We start from the raw sequence: 19,979 nt of genomic DNA, 5'->3' as shown, positions 1-19,979 counted from the left end.
TGGCGGGGATAAAATCGCTGAATGGATAGACGGCCCTTGAAGGACATAAGGGGTTTGTCCACCACTAGTTTTTGGCCTGGGTGTATAAATTAAAAAAATGAGTCACTTAGGAGGGAAATAAAGGGTCTCATTTTGTTAAGACGATCATAGCCTGGGTCACTTCTTGGGGGGGGGGGGTTTGTGAGTTGTCTGAATCAATAATGCGTTCCATGCATTTTTCATAGTGAGTTCGGGCCATAACGGCTGCAAAAACAGGGGTGATGTGGATAGTGCTGGTAGCCCAGTAGAAGCGTATAAAAGTTTTTTTTACTATCCCCAAGTTTAGGGTAATTCCCCCCCAAAAAATATATTTCTGGCATAGCAAGACCTGGGATTTTGGGTGACAAATTGCCTGCTGGACAATTAGTTTCAGGACCTGATCACCTATAAACACATGAAAAAAAATTATAGGGAGTAAAATTTGAGACATCTGCGTTGATGCCTGGAATAGCTATAAATGGCAACATTTAGGGGGAGAAAGAAATTGCAGGATCCCACATTGCTGGAGGTACTGAGTTACTAGGCCCTGCTCCTGACGCTTCACCGGTGACAGCTGCGTCCACCACCTTAGGGCTGGGGGGTCCAGTGGCAAAAACAGAACTTGTGTCGCATTCTGAGCCAAGTTCTGCTTCTGATGCAGTGTCCGTATCGCTGCCTGAACTGCTGGAGCACAACATGGCGTACGCCTGCTCTGCGGAGATTCTGCGGTTCATGTTCGCTACACTAATAATAATAACAACTAAAAACTTTATTTATATTTATTATTATTATTTTTTTTCTTACTAATTAAAATCATATAGGGAAACGTATTCTTTTTCTTTACTAATCGGTTTTATTTTTTATTGTAGATCTTTTATTCTATTTTCTGCACATGATTGTGGGGGCAGCCATCTTGCCTGAACTGCTGCTTTACAGCAGCCACATGGACTGTAGGAAACCGTAGTCTGGAGCTGAGCCATTGACTTCTACAGGACAGATTTCTAGACGTTCTCTGTGACCTGTGCAGAGGTCATTGTGCAGGGAGGGGGAGGAGGGGAGAGGTGTCCATCACCTATTGTCAATGGTGGATTCTGCGTTCTCTATATATAGGCGTTTGGCTTCGTTCACATCTGCGTGAGCTTTCCGTCAGGGGGACCCATGAACGGAACCCTGACTAAAACAAACGGAAACCATAGGTTTCATTTGCATCACCATTGATTTCAATGGTGACGTTTCTGTTTGTCACCATTGTTTAAGGGTTCCATCGTTTTGACGGAATGAATAGCGCAGTCGACGGAACCCTTAAACAACGATGACAAACGGAAACCATTTGCACCGGATCCGTCACCATTGAAATCAATGGTGATGCAAATGGAAACCGATGGTTTCCATTTTATTCAGTCAGGGTTCCGTTCATGGGTTCCCCTGACGGAAAGCTCCGACGGAACTTATGAACAGAGTTCACCAAAAGCAGATGTGAACAAAGCCTTATCTGTCAGTGTAATCCCGCCTGTAATGATAATGAGATGTATGTTGAGAAGTGATCTCTACAGGACAGGAAGACTCAGTATATTATGGATGGTGAACCCAGTGTTATCTATATATAGGTGTTACCTGTCAGTGTAATCCTGCCTGTAATGATAATGAGATGACTGTTGAGAAGTGATCTCTACAGAACAGGAAGGATCAGTCTATTATGAGACTCCGTGGCCAGAGGGAAAACTGCAAGATTTTCGAATACATTTTTATTATAGATAATGACATACAAAATAATTTTTAAAAAAAAGAGACCATCACCAAAAAAAAAAAAAAAATACGTTTAACGAAAACTTGATAAAAAAAAAAATAGGTTATTTTCTGATGACATATGCCCTATAAGAGGATAAACTGAGTTTTTTCAGATCCTGTCTGTTAGTGAAGTTGATAATCGCAGCTGGTGACCCCAAATCTGATGCTAAGCCTAGTGCATGACCGGATCCATAGAACACCTTGTATAGAAATTCTACGTGTTGTCACAGCTCCCTCAGGTCCTGCACTATGTATAACACATTGTCTGACGTGTTACTGTAATGTAGAACTAAGGAGGAACCCCACCTTAACAAACCTCCCAATTCACTTTCTAAATTCATTATTACTTACCTGTGGTAACAGCTCCTGGAATTTCCTCCTCCACTTCACTCTTACATGGTTGATCGCCCCTCACCCACTGTTCTTCTTCATCCTCCACTTTAATATTAGTCAGATCTTCCCCCTGATTTCACATATGTAACAAATCAGTAAAATACAGCAGAGAGTGCGAAGAATCTAACAGATCAACATAACAAACCACCAAAATTTATGACCACATCTATGACCGCAGGACCAAAAAGCTCCACACCCCCCTATATAGATCTGGTATACGGCTCAGCTTCATCTACCTGATGATTCTCTGGGACATTGTGATTTTCCTCTGTAGAGTCCTGGGAATACAGAGGACTGGGACATCTCTCTGGTGGATTTCTCCTACTGGATCCATCTGTAGGAAACACACAGTGACTGAATACATGACTACTGTATATCTGTCTATATATCACACACTTCTCTCTACACTTCTATGTTTACTGATCAGAGCCGGAATTACAATGTTGAGGTCCTCACTACCGGTGTCGAGGTCCCTGCACCTTGTAAGCCGCAGGCCTAAAAGTAGACTGTGCCCTACCAGAGCGAACGGCGAGGCGCCAACGGCTTCCTGCTCTGCCATAGAATTTAACTGTATCTGTGTTCCCGGATACACATGAAAATGGTGGCACACGGGGGGCCTCTATTTTGAGTTTCCTGCCAACCAAAAATTGTCACGATACAGCAGTTATGTCTCCTCTATACAGAGGCTGTATATTTTGCTATTATTCGTAAGTGAAATGATGTGACGACTCGGCTGAGAGAGGGTCCAGAGTCTCTAACACACAGGATCACAATAATATCGATCACAGCTAAGGTGATGAACATGGATACACAGGACCCGCTCTCAGCCGAGCAGTCAGATCACTTCACTTACGGATTCGGCCGATAGTGAATGATTCCGCTTCTGTGTCTAGAGGAGACTAAAAAACAAAATGTTTAATTAAAGTCAAATGAAAAAAACAAAATCAAATATTTAATGAAAAAAAAGAATTGCCTACAAAAGATGTACATAGCATAAGTGGGAATAAGCTTTAACTTATCCAAGTCATATAAAGAATGTTTTTCCGGAACATGTTGTACTTTATATTCGTGGTAAATTTTGCTCCATACATTGTGTTACAGTTACTAAGGATGAAGAAAGACACAAGTCCATCAAGACCAACCTATAATCCGACCGTGTTGATCAAGAGGAAGATAAAACCCCCATGAGGTGGATGACAATTGTCTCATTAGGGGAAAACTCCTCCCTGACTCCAAATCTGGAAATCACAATAAATCCCTGGATCACCGTCCCATCTCCAGAATCTAGTGCCCATAACTTGTAATATTAAAGAGAACCTCCGATTATACGGACATTATATAGGAAACTATTATACTGCCGGAGTGTGCCGATAATCGTCTTTCTACATGACTTGTATTACCAGGTTTACTTCTGACTACAGCACGACTGCCCATAGTCCTCGCTGCCGGCTGCCCATAACTCTGCATTAGGAGACAGCGCGTCCTGCCCGTCTTCATGGCTCCTGTATCCAGAACGGCCGCCAGCGCTGTACAATGTAATGTGACCTGTAATGCAGAGTTATGAGCAGCCGGCAGCACGAAACACAGGGATCTAATGTGATGTAAAAGGAGCCGAAATTGTGGAGCTCCTACATTACATGTCATTGTACACGCGTGTATATGTACTGCACATGACGGTATTAAGGCCTTAACATGACCGCCAGTCCAGCCTGTGCCCACAGTAATGCCAATATAGATCTGTCTCTTCTCACCTTGTGATGTGCGCGGCCGGTAGTCCTCCATCATGACCTCCTCGTACAGATCCTTGTGTCCTTCTAGATACTCCCACTCCTCCATGGAGAGATAGACAGTGACATCCTGACACCTTATAGGAACCTGACACACACAATGATACAGTCATTACCCAGACACCTCCAGTGCTGTTACTGTAGAATTTCCCAGCATTCCCAGCAGTGTCACCTCTCCAGTCAGCAGCTCCGTCATCTTGTAGATCAGTTCTAAGATCTTCTTCTCATGTATCCGGGAGTGAGGGGGAGGCTCTGTGATGGGACTACTGCTCCATCCTCCTGACTCATGGATGATGGGAGTCGTACAGTCACCCGATGTCTTCTTCACTATTGTGTACTCCTGTGTATGGAGAGACACTTAGAGAACGGAACACAGTATTCCCCCCTCAGTAGAAAGAGGGAGATTGTGACCCCGCTGTATAGAGCTCTAGTGACCCCACATCTGTAATACTAGAGACCTCACCTACAAAAAGACATTGAGAAATTAGAACGAGGCCAAAACTAAAAAGGAAATAATATTGGGGGGACAAGATGGACCATGTGCTCCCCTCCTGCCGTCATCTTCTATGTTTCTATATAGAGGTCATCCTGATCCTCCTGGTTCCTGGTCATTCTCATTGCTCTACAACATTACTATTGCTGCATTGGTGACATGACACATAACTGACCATATTGGTGGCTGATCTTCAGCTTCTTGCCGTCACTTGGAAGGTCTGGACGCTGTTATACAGGACACTGGATTCTTCCTATTATGTATTGTCCCTTCCCTATGTGTGACTTGTTCTATAATGTAGAAAAGTTTACCTCTCCGCTCAACAGGTAGATGATCTCCAAGGTGAAGTCTAATATTCTTCTGCTCATCTCATTCCTGTCCTCGTCCATCCTTGGTGGGTCATTCAGGAGAAGGAACGTTGTGGAGGAGAAGATGAGAAAACTGGAGGATCTGGAGGATCTAGTACTGCAGACGTCTTTATGAAGAAAGGAGAAGATGGAGATCATACAGGGGACAACATCATGTGTGACACACAGAACCTCACTTATTGATCATTGAGAGAAACATCTTCTCAGAGCCGTCACCACATGGAATAAAGGGGTATTCCCAACACGGACATTTCTCCCCAGGATATGCCAGAAATGTCTGATAGATGTGGCTCCACCTCTGGCCGTGCTCGGCTGTTTCTGGACCTCCTATACAAGTGAATGGAGAGAGTCGTCCACCTGGATGTAGTCATCACCTCACCAGGCGGGTCGGGGGACACCCGTTCTCCACATAGATGTGGGACCCCCATATAGCAGACATTTATGGCATATCTCTCAGGTGAGAAGAGTAAAATTAAGACATTTTCCCCCCAGACAATGAAGACCTGACTCCTGACAACCTGACACATGGCGGATACTGGGGAGACATTGCTGACATCTCACAAGACGTGGTGCACACTATGCAGTCAGTGTTTGATATGAACTGTGAGGTTCTGCAGCAGCTGAGGCGACATTATATATAAAGGGCACATGCAGTGTGATCTCTTATGTTATAGCGCAGGTGGAGCGGAGCAGAGTGATACATTGTTTTGTGGGATAGGATTTAGTACAAATTTGTATTGTACTCATTTAACCCCTGCCTGCACAGTACATTTACCGCTCAGGAGTTGTTCACATGACATAGGGAAGACCGGACCCCCTGCTGCAAAGGCTGGAGATCAGAGAGAACTACGATTACGGCCATTTAACCCCTTCGATGTTGCATTCAATAGCGATTGAGGCATCTAAGGGTTTTTGGAGATGTCTCCTCTGTAAGACCATCCTCACCTAGAGATTGTGGAGTAATGATAAATTGTTAATTTCAATTGTGTGCAGAAAAAAATAATTATCTATAGTTCAAAAAAAACATAATAAAAAATTTTGTAAGGTGAAGCTTTTATCACCCGAAAAATAATGTCCGGACTTATAAATGATGATATTTTACGACTTCTTTCAGCGTGAAGTTTAAGGAGTTTAGAAACATTATTGTAAAGTGTCTTCCCATTTGCGGTCAGGACTGGATGACATTATTCGGGATGGTGTAAGAGTTAAAATAGACCCCAACACGAGGACAACGTCTCCCCCGAGTTTATGTGAGAGTGAAATACGGAGTCAGACTTGTCTCACCACTGAAGGTTATTTCCACCGTGGTCATAAAAAGCCGATCCTGGAATTATAACAAAGCTACAAATAGTTCTTGGTCTTGTACAGATAACGGGGTCACTAGTAAGACAGATATAGATTATAACACATCACGTCATTTATCTCATCCGCCAGTAATCCATCAGTTATGTCCAAAGGCGGCCTTCCCCATACTACTCTCCGCATCCCCATGATAACACGGAATGTCACGATGCGGGGAGAGAAGTATGGAGCGGGTTTACAGGCTGAGTCCGCTCCATACGCTTCAGGTAGGGCTGGGCTATTTAAAAATAATAATCTAGATTTTTTCAACCCTATAGACGATTTTCGATTTGAATCTCGATTCTCTTATTTTTAGGAGTAATTAAAGAATTACCGTGAAGGTATTTTTTTTAGATAAGGGAAATGCAAAGACACAATTCTTTTACATAAGGGAATTGCAGGCACAGCTATTCCATAATACCGTGTTTCCCCGATAGTAAGACATAGTGGGGCTTTTGTGGATAAAAAGAAAGTAAGACACTGTCTTACTTTCGGGGAAACACGGTATATACTGATAATCAGTATATATTATATAAGTGATCACACATAGCACCAGAGACAATCCTGATAATCAGTATATATTATATAAGTGATCACACATAGCACCAGGGACAATCCTGATAATCAGTGTATATTATATAAGTGATCACACATAGCACCAGGGACAATCCTGATAATCAGTATATATTATATAAGTGATCACACATAGCACCAGGTACAATCCTGATAATCAGTATATATTATATAAGTGATCACACATAGCACCAGGTACAATCCTGATAATCAGTATATATTATATAAGTGATCACACATAGCACCAGGTACAATCCTGATAATCAGTATATATTATATAAGTGATCACACATAGCACCAGGTACAATCCTGATAATCAGTATATATTATATAAGTGATCACACATAGCACCAGGGACAATCCTGATAATCAGTGAATATTATATAAGTGATCACACATAGCACCAGGGACAATCCTGATAATCAGTATATATTATATAAGAGATCACACATAGCACCAGGGACAATCCTGATAATCAGTATATATTATATAAGTGATAACACATAGCACCAGAGACAATCCTGATAATCAGTATATATTATATAAGTGATCACACATAGCACCAGGGACAATCCTGATAATCAGTATATATTATATAAGTGATCACACATAGCACCAGAGACAGTCCTGATAATCAGTATATATTATATAAGTGATCACACATAGCACCAGGGACAATCCTGATAATCAGTATATATTATATAAGTGATCACACATAGCACCAGGGACAATCCTGATAATCAGTATATATTATATAAGTGATCACACATAGCACCAGAGACAATCCTGATAATCAGTATATATTATATAAGTGATCACACATAGCACCAGGGACAATCCTGATAATCAGTGTATATTATATAAGTGATCACACATAGCACCAGGGACAATCCTGATAATCAGTGTATATTATATAAGTGATCACACATAGCACCAGGGACAATCCTGATAATCATATATTATATAAGTGATCACACATAGCACCAGAGACAATCCTGATAATCAGTATATATTATATAAGTGATCACACACAGTACCAGGGACAATCCTGATAATCAGTGTATATTATATAAGTGATCACACATAGCACCAGGGCCAATCCTAATAATCAGTGTATATTATATAAGTGATCACACATAGCACCAGGGACAATCCTGATAATCAGTATATATTATATAAGTGATCACACATAGCACCAGGGACAATCCTGATAATCAGTATATATTATATAAGTGATCACACATAGCACCAGGGACCATCCTGATAATCAGTGTATATTATATAAGTGATCACACATAGCACCAGGGACAATCCTGATAATCAGTATATATTATATAAGTGATCACACATAGCACCAGGGACAATCCTGATAATCAGTATATATTATATAAGTGATCACATATAGTACCAGGGACAATCCTGATAATCAGTATATATTATATAAGTGATCACACATAGCACCAGAGACAATCCTGATAATCAGTATATATTATATAAGTGATCACACATAGTACCAGGGACAATCCTGATAATCAGTGTATATTATATAAGTGATCACACATAGCACCAGGGACAATCCTGATAATCAGTATATTATATAAGTAATCACACATAGCACCAGGGACAATCCTGATAATCAGTATATATTATATAAGTGATCACACATAGCACCAGGGACAATCCTGATAATCAGTATATATTATATAAGTGATCACACATAGCACCAGGGACAATCCTGATAATCAGTATATATTATATAAGTGATCACACATAGCACCAGGTACAATCCTGATAACCAGTATATATTATATAAGTGATCACACATAGCACCAGGGACAATCCTGATAATCAGTATATATTATATAAGTGATCACACATAGCACCAGGGATAATCCTGATAATCAGTATATGTTATATAAGTGATCACACATAGCACCAGAGACAATCCTGATAATCAGTATATATTATATAAGTGATCACACATAGCACCAGGGACAATCCTGATAATCAGTATATATTATATAAGTGATCACACATAGCACCAGGTACAATCCTGATAATCAGTGTATATTATATAAGTGATCACACATAGCACCAGGGACAATCCTGATAATCAGTGTATATTATATAAGTGATCACACATAGCACCAGGGACAATCCTGATAATCAGTATATATTATATAAGTGATCACACATATCACCAGGTACAATCCTGATAATCAGTGTATATTATATAAGTGATCACACATAGCACCAGGGACAATCCTGATAATCAGTATATATTATATAAGTGATCACACATATCACCAGGGACAATCCTGATAATCAGTATATATTCTATAAGTGATCACACATAGCACCAGGGACAATCCTGATAATCATATATTATATAAGTGATCACACATAGCACCAGGGACCATCCTGATAATCAGTATATATTATATAAGTGATCACACATAGCACCAGGGACAATCCTGATAATCAGTATATATTATATAAGTGATCACACATAGCACCAGGGACCATCCTGATAATCAGTATATATTATATAAGTGATCACACATATCACCAGGGACAATCCTGATAATCAGTATATATTATATAAGTGATCACACATATCACCAGGTACAATCCTGATAATCAGTGTATATTATATAAGTGATCACACATAGCACCAGGGACAATCCTGATAATCAGTGTATATTATATAAGTGATCACACATAGCACCAGGGACAATCCTGATAATCAGTATATATTATATAAGTGATCACACATATCACCAGGTACAATCCTGATAATCAGTGTATATTATATAAGTGATCACACATAGCACCAGGGACAATCCTGATAATCAGTATATATTATATAAGTGATCACACATATCACCAGGGACAATCCTGATAATCAGTATATATTCTATAAGTGATCACACATAGCACCAGGGACAATCCTGATAATCATATATTATATAAGTGATCACACATAGCACCAGGGACCATCCTGATAATCAGTATATATTATATAAGTGATCACACATAGCACCAGGGACAATCCTGATAATCAGTATATATTATATAAGTGATCACACATAGCACCAGGGACCATCCTGATAATCAGTATATATTATATAAGTGATCACACATATCACCAGGGACAATCCTGATAATCAGTATATATTATATAAGTGATCACACATAGCACCAGGGACAATCCTGATAATCAGTATATATTATATAAGTGATCACACATAGCACCAGGGACAATCCTGATAATCAGTGTATATTATATAAGTGATCACACATAGCACCAGGGACAATCCTGATAATCAGTATATATTATATAAGTGATCACACATAGCACCAGGGACAATCCTGATAATCAGTATATATTATATAAGTGATCACACATAGCACCAGGGACAATCCTGATAATCAGTATATATTATATAAGTGATCACACATAGCACCAGGGACAATCCTGATAATCCGTATATATTATATAAGTGATCACACATAGCACCAGGGACAATCCTGATAATCAGTGTATATTATATAAGTGATCACACATAGCACCAGGGACAATCCTGATAATCAGTGAATATTATATAAGTGATCACACATAGCACCAGGGACAATCCTGATAATCAGTGTATATTATATAAGTGATCACACATAGCACCAGGGACAATCCTGATAATCAGTGTATATTATATAAGTGATCACACATAGCACCAGGGACAATCCTGATAATCAGTGTATATTATATAAGTGATCACACATAGCACCAGGGACAGTCCTGATAATCAGTATATATTATATAAGTGATCACACATAGCACCAGGGACAATCCTGATAATCAGTGTATATTATATAAGTGATCACACATAGCACCAGGGACAATCCTGATAATCAGTATATATTATATAAGTGATCACACATAGCACCAGGGACAATCCTGATAATCAGTGTATATTATATAAGTGATCACACATAGCACCAGGTACCATCCTGATAATCAGTATATATTATATAAGTGATCACACATAGCACCAGGGACAATCCTGATAATCAGTGTATATTATATAAGTGATCACACATAGTACCAGGGACAATCCTGATAATCAGTGTATATTATATAAGTGATCACACATAGCACCAGGGACAATCCTGATAATCAGTATATATTATATAAGTGATCACACATAGCACCAGGGACAATCCTGATAATCAGTGTATATTATATAAGTGATCACACATAGCACCAGGGACAATCCTGATAATCAGTATATATTATATAAGTGATCACACATAGCACCAGGGACAGTCCTGATAATCAGTATATATTATATAAGTGATCACACATCGCACCAGGTACAATCCTGATAATCAGTATATATTATATAAGTGATCACACATAGCACCAGGGACAATCCTGATAATCAGTATATATTATATAAGTGATCACACATAGCACCAGGGACAATCCTGATAATCAGTATATATTATATAAGTGATCACACATAGTACCAGGGACAATCCTGATAATCAGTATATATTATATAAGTGATCACACATAGCACCAGGGACAATCCTGATAATCAGTATATATTATATAAGTGATCACACATAGCACCAGAGACAATCCTGATAATCAGTGTATATTATATAAGTGATCACACATAGCACCAGGGACAGTCCTGATAATCAGTATATATTATATAAGTGATCACACATAGCACCAGGTACAATCCTGATAATCAGTATATATTATATAAGTGATCACACATAGCACCAGAGACAATCCTGATAATCAGTGTATATTATATAAGTGATCACACATAGCACCAGGGACAATCCTGATAATCAGTATATATTATATAAGTGATCACACATAGCACCAGGGACAATCCTGATAATCAGTGTATATTATATAAGTGATCACACATAGCACCAGGGACAATCCTGATAATCAGTATATATTATATAAGTGATCACACATAGCACCAGGGACAATCCTGATAATCAGTATATATTATATAAGTGATCACACATAGCACCAGGGACAATCCCGATAATCAGTATATATTATATAAGTGATCACACATAGTACCAGGGACAATCCTGATAATCAGTGTATATTATATAAGTGATAACACATAGCACCAGGGACAATCCTGATAATCAGTATATATTATATAAGTGATCACACATAGTACCAGGGACAATCCTGATAATCAGTGTATATTATATAAGAGATCACACATAGCACCAGGGACAATCCTGATAATCAGTGTATATTATATAAGTGATCACACATAGCACCAGGGACAATCCTGATAATCAGTATATATTATATAAGTGATCACACATAGCACCAGGGACAGTCCTGATAATCAGTATATATTATATAAGTGATCACACATAGCACCAGGGACAATCCTGATAATCAGTATATATTATATAAGTGATCACACATAGCACCAGGTACAATCCTGATAATCCGTATATATTATATAAGTGATCACACATAGCACCAGGCACAATCCTGATAATCAGTGTATGTTATATAAGTGATCACACGTAGCACCAGGGACAATCCTGATAATCAGTATATGTTATATAAGTGATCACACATAGCACCAGGGACAATCCTGATAATCAGTATATATTATATAAGTGATCACACATAGCACCAGGTACAATCCTGATAATCAGTATATATTATATAAGTGATCACACATAGCACCAGGGACAATCCTGATAATCAGTGTATATTATATAAGTGATCACACATAGCACCAGAGACAATCCTGATAATCAGTGTATATTATATAAGTGATCACACATAGCACCAGGGACAATCCTGATAATCAGTGTATATTATATAAGTGATCACACATAGCACCAGGGACAATCCTGATAATCAGTGTATATTATATAAGTGATAACACATAGCACCAGAGACAATCCTGATAATCAGTGTATATTATATAAGTGATCACACATAGCACCAGGGACAATCCTGATAATCAGTATATATTATATAAGTGATCACACATAGCACCAGGGACAATCCTGATAATCAGTGTATATTATATAAGTGATCACACATAGCACCAGGGACAATCCTGATAATCAGTATATATTATATAAGTGATAACACATAGCACCAGGGACAATCCTGATAATCAGTATATATTATATAAGTGATCACACATAGCACCAGGGACAATCCTGATAATCAGTATATATTATATAAGTGATCACACATATCACCAGGGACAATCCTGATAATCCGTATATATTATATAAGTGATCACACATAGCACCAGGGACAATCCTGATAATCAGTATATATTATATAAGTGATCACACATAGCACCAGGGACAATCCTGATAATCAGTATATATTATATAAGTGATCACACATAGCACCAGGGACATCCTGATAATCAGTATATATTATATAAGTGATCACACATAGCACCAGGGACAATCCTGATAACCAGTGTATATTATATAAGTGATCACACAGAGCACCAGAGACAATCCTGATAATCAGTATATATTATATAAGTGATCACACATAGCACCAGGGACAATCCTGATAATCAGTATATATTATATAAGTGATCACACATAGCACCAGGGACAATCCTGATAATCAGTATATATTATATAAGTGATCACACATAGCACCAGGGACAATCCTGATAATCAGTATATATTATATAAGTGATCACACATAGCACCAGGGACAATCCTGATAATCAGTATATATTATATAAGTGATCACACATAGCACCAGGGACCATCCTGATAATCAGTATATATTATATAAGTGATCACACATAGCACCAGGGACCATCCTGATAATCAGTATATATTATATAACTGATCACACATAGCACCAGGGACCATCCTGATAATCAGTGTATATTATATAAGTGATCACACGTAGCACCAGGGACAATCCTGATAATCAGTGTATATTATATAAGTGATCACACATAGCACCAGGGACAGTCCTGATAATCAGTATATATTATATAAGTGATCACTCATAGCACCAGGGACAATCCTGATAATTAGTGTATATTATATAAGTGATCACACATAGCACCAGAGACAATCCTGATAATCAGTATATATTATATAAGTGATCACACATAGCACCAGGGACAATCCTGATAATCAGTGTATATTATATAAGTGATCACACATAGCACCAGGGACAATCCTGATAATCAGCATATATTATATAAGTGATCACACATAGCACCAGGGACAATCCTGATAATCAGTATATATTATATAAGTGATCACACATAGCACCAGGGACAATCCTGATAATCCGTATATATTATATAAGTGATCACACATAGCACCAGGGACAATCCTGATAATCAGTGTATATTATATAAGTGATCACACATAGCACCAGGCACAATCCTGATAATCAGTGTATATTATATAAGTGATCACACGTAGCACCAGGGACAATCCTGATAATCAGTATATATTATATAACTGATCACACATAGCACCAGGGACCATCCTGATAATCAGTATATATTATATAACTGATCACACGTAGCACCAGGGACCATCCTGATAATCAGTATATTATATAAGTGATCACACGTAGCACCAGGGACAATCCTGATAATCAGTGTATATTATATAAGTGATCACAGATAGCACCAGGGACAATCCTGATAATCAGTATATATTATATAAGTGATCACACATAGCACCAGGGACAATCCTGATAATCAGTATATATTCTATAAGTGATCACACATAGCACCAGGGACAATCCTGATAATCAGTGTATATTATATAAGTGATCACACATAGCACCAGGGACAATCCTGATAATCAGTGTATATTATATAAGTGATCACACATAGCACCAGGGACAATCCTGATAATCAGTGTATATTATATAAGTGATCACACATAGCACCAGGGACAATCCTGATAATCAGTATATATTATATAAGTGATCACACATAGCACCAGGGACAATCCTGATAATCCGTATATATTATATAAGTGATCACACATAGCACCAGGGACCATCCTGATAATCAGTGTATATTATATAAGTGATCACACATAGCACCAGGGACAATCCTGATAATCAGTGTATATTATATAAGTGATCACACATAGCACCAGAGACAGTCCTGATAATCAGTATATATTATATAAGTGATCACACATAGCACCAGGGACAATCCTGATAATCAGTATATATTATATAAGTGATCACACATAGCACCAGGGACAATCCTGATAATCAGTATATATTATATAAGTGATCACACATAGCACCAGGGACAATCCTGATAATCAGTATATATTATATAAGTGATCACACATAGCACCAGGGACAATCCTGATAATCAGTATATATTATATAAGTGATCACACATAGCACCAGGGACCATCCTGATAATCAGTATATATTATATAAGTGATCACACATAGCACCAGGGACAATCCTGATAATCAGTGTATATTATATAAATGATCACACATAGCACCAGGGACAATCCTGATAATCAGTGTATATTATATAAGTGATCACACATAACACCAGGGACAATCCTGATAATCAGTGTATATTATATAAGTGATCACACATAGCACCAGGGACAATCCTGATAATCAGTATATATTATATAAGTGATCACACATAGCACCAGGGACCATCCTGATAATCAGTATATATTATATAAGTGATCACACATATCACCAGGGACAATCCTGATAATCAGTATATATTATATAAGTGATCACACATAGCACCAGGGACAATCCTGATAATCAGTATATATTATATAAGTGATCACACATAGCACCAGGGACAGTCCTGATAATCAGTATATATTATATAAGTGATCACACATAGCACCAGGGACAATCCTGATAATTAGTGTATATTATATAAGTGATCACACATAGCACCAGAGACAATCCTGATAATCAGTATATATTATATAAGTGATCACACATAGTACCAGGGACAATCCTGATAATCAGTATATATTATATAAGTGATCACACATAGCACCAGGTACAATCCTGATAATCAGTATATTATATAAGTGATCACACATAGCACCAGGGACAATCCTGATAATCAGTATATATTATATAAGTGATCACACGTAGCACCAGGTACAATCCTGATAATCAGTGTATATTATATAAGTGATCACACATAGCACCAGGGACAATCCTGATAATCAGTGTATATTATATAAGTGATCACACATAGCACCAGGGACATCCTGATAATCAGTATATATTATATAAGTGATCACACATAGCACCAGGGACCATCCTGATAATCAGTATATATTATATAAGTGATCACACATAGCCCCAGGGACAATCCTGATAATTAGTGTATATTATATAAGTGATCACACATAGCACCAGGGACAATCCTGGTAATCAGTATATATTATATATGTGATCACACATAGCACCAGGGACAATCCTGATAATCAGTATATATTATATAAGTGATCACACATAGCACCAGGGACAATCCTGATAATCAGTATATATTATATAAGTGATCACACATAGCACCAGGGACAATCCTGATAATCAGTATATATTATATAAGTGATCACACATATCACCAGGGACAATCCTGATAATCAGCGTATATTATATAAGTGATCACACATAGCACCAGGGACAATCCTGATAATCAGCATATATTATATAAGTGATCACACATAGCACCAGGGACAATCCTGATAATCAGTATATATTATATAAGTGATCACACATAGCACCAGGGACAATCCTGATAATCAGTATATATTATATAAGTGATCACACATAGCACCAGGGACAGTCCTGATAATCAGTGTATATTATATAAGTGATCACACATAGCACCAGGGACAATCCTGATAATCAGTATATATTATATAAGTGATCACACATAGCACCAGGGACAATCCTGATAATCAGTATATATTATATAAGTGATCACACATATCACCAGGGACAATCCCGATAATCAGTATATATTATATAAGTGATCACACATAGCACCAGAGACAATCCTGATAATCAGTGTATATTATATAAGTGATCACACATAGCACCAGGGACAATCCTGATAATCAGTATATATTATATAAGTGATCACACATAGCACCAGGGACAATCCTGATAATCAGTGTATATTATATCAGTGATCACACATAGCACCAGGTACAATCCTGATAATCAGTATATATTATATAAGTGATCACACATAGCACCAGGGACAATCCTGATAATCAGTGTATATTATATAAGTGATCACACATAGCACCAGGGACCATACTGATAATCAGTATATATTATATAAGTGATCACACATAGCACCAGAGACAGTCCTGATAATCAGTATATATTATATAAGTGATCACACATAGTACCAGAGACAATCCTGATAATCAGTATATATTATATAAGTGATCACACATAGCACCAGGGACAATCCTGATAATCAGTGTATATTATATAAGTGATCACACATAGCACCAGGGACAATCCTGATAATCAGTGAATATTATATAAGTGATCACACATAGCACCAGGGACAATCCTGATAATCAGTGTATATTATATAAGTGATCACACATAGCACCAGGGACAATCCTGATAATCAGTGTATATTATATAAGTGATCACACATAGCACCAGGGACAATCCTGATAATCAGTGTATATTATATAAGTGATCACACATAGCACCAGGGACAGTCCTGATAATCAGTATATATTATATAAGTGATCACACATAGCACCAGGGACAATCCTGATAATCAGTGTATATTATATAAGTGATCACACATAGCACCAGGGACAATCCTGATAATCAGTATATATTATATAAGTGATCACACATAGCACCAGGGACAATCCTGATAATCAGTGTATATTATATAAGTGATCACACATAGCACCAGGGACAATCCTGATAATCAGTGTATATTATATAAGTGATCACACATAGCACCAGGGACAATCCTGATAATCAGTATATATTATATAAGTGATCACACATAGCACCAGGGACAATCCTGATAATCAGTGTATATTATATAAGTGATCACACATAGCACCAGGTACCATCCTGATAATCAGTATATATTATATAAGTGATCACACATAGCACCAGGGACAATCCTGATAATCAGTGTATATTATATAAGTGATCACACATAGCACCAGGGACAATCCTGATAATCAGTATATATTATATAAGTGATCACACATAGCACCAGGGACAATCCTGATAATCAGTGTATATTATATAAGTGATCACACATAGCACCAGGGACAATCCTGATAATCAGTATATATTATATAAGTGATCACACATAGCACCAGGGACAGTCCTGATAATCAGTATATATTATATAAGTGATCACACATCGCACCAGGTACAATCCTGATAATCAGTATATATTATATAAGTGATCACACATAGCACCAGGGACAATCCTGATAATCAGTATATATTATATAAGTGATCACACATAGCACCAGGGACAATCCTGATAATCAGTATATATTATATAAGTGATCACACATAGTACCAGGGACAATCCTGATAATCAGTATATATTATATAAGTGATCACACATAGCACCAGGGACAATCCTGATAATCAGTATATATTATATAAGTGATCACACATAGCACCAGAGACAATCCTGATAATCAGTGTATATTATATAAGTGATCACACATAGCACCAGGGACAGTCCTGATAATCAGTATATATTATATAAGTGATCACACATAGCACCAGGTACAATCCTGATAATCAGTATATATTATATAAGTGATCACACATAGCACCAGAGACAATCCTGATAATCAGTGTATATTATATAAGTGATCACACATAGCACCAGGGACAATCCTGATAATCAGTATATATTATATAAGTGATCACACATAGCACCAGGGACAATCCTGATAATCAGTGTATATTATATAAGTGATCACACATAGCACCAGGGACAATCCTGATAATCAGTATATATTATATAAGTGATAACACATAGCACCAGGGACAATCCTGATAATCAGTATATATTATATAAGTGATCACACATAGCACCAGGGACAATCCCGATAATCAGTATATATTATATAAGTGATCACACATAGTACCAGGGACAATCCTGATAATCAGTGTATATTATATAAGTGATAACACATAGCACCAGGGACAATCCTGATAATCAGTATATATTATATAAGTGATCACACATAGTACCAGGGACAATCCTGATAATCAGTGTATATTATATAAGAGATCACACATAGCACCAGGGACAATCCTGATAATCAGTATATATTATATAAGTGATCACACATAGCACCAGGGACAATCCTGATAATCAGTATATATTATATAAGTGATCACACATAGCACCAGGGACAATCCTGATAATCAGTGTATATTATATAAGTGATCACACATAGCACCAGGGACAATCCTGATAATCAGTATATATTATATAAGTGATCACACATAGCACCAGGGACAATCCTGATAATCAGTGTATATTATATAAGTGATCACACATAGCACCAGAGACAATCCTGATAATCAGTATATATTATATAAGTGATCACACATAGCACCAGGGACAATCCTGATAATCAGTATATATTATATAAGTGATCACACATAGCACCAGGGACAATCCTGATAATCAGTGTATATTATATAAGTGATCACACATAGCACCAGGGACAATCCTGATAATCAGTGTATATTATATAAGTGATCACACATAGCACCAGGGACAATCCTGATAATCAGTATATATTATATAAGTGATCACACATAGCACCAGGGACAATCCTGATAATCAGTATATATTATATAAGTGATCACACATAGCACCAGGGACAATCCTGATAATCAGTATATATTATATAAGTGATCACACATAGCACCAGGGACAATCCTGATAATCAGTATATATTATATAAGTGATCACACATAGCACCAGGTACAATCCTGATAATCAGTGTATATTATATAAGTGATCACACATAGCACCAGGGACAATCCTGATAATCAGTATATATTATATAAGTGATCACACATAGCACCAGGGACAATCCTGATAATCAGTGTATATTATATAAGTGATCACACATAGCACCAGAG

At 37.4% G+C, this 19,979-nt stretch overlaps 1 protein-coding gene across 1 annotated transcript in view; it reads right to left on the bottom strand.

Moving 5' to 3' along the window:
* LOC142654790 (uncharacterized) overlaps window positions 1-19,979 on the bottom strand; it is a 108,512-nt gene that overhangs the window by 54,013 nt on the left and 34,520 nt on the right. Inside the window, exons 7-11 of the mRNA XM_075828950.1 lie at window positions 4,791-4,954; window positions 4,159-4,326; window positions 3,951-4,074; window positions 2,436-2,533; window positions 2,158-2,269 (exon numbers count right to left, since the gene is read on the bottom strand). Of these exons, the coding sequence (XP_075685065.1) occupies window positions 2,158-2,269; window positions 2,436-2,533; window positions 3,951-4,074; window positions 4,159-4,326; window positions 4,791-4,954 (666 nt within the window). The remainder of the gene's footprint in view (window positions 1-2,157; window positions 2,270-2,435; window positions 2,534-3,950; window positions 4,075-4,158; window positions 4,327-4,790; window positions 4,955-19,979) is intronic.

The sequence above is a fragment of the Rhinoderma darwinii genome, chromosome 1, assembly GCF_050947455.1.
Source record: "Rhinoderma darwinii isolate aRhiDar2 chromosome 1, aRhiDar2.hap1, whole genome shotgun sequence".
In the NCBI taxonomy this organism is placed as follows: Eukaryota; Metazoa; Chordata; class Amphibia; order Anura; family Rhinodermatidae; genus Rhinoderma; species Rhinoderma darwinii.
The sequence above is the reverse complement of the archived record's forward strand: the minus strand, read 5'-3'. Positions and strand labels throughout refer to the sequence as shown.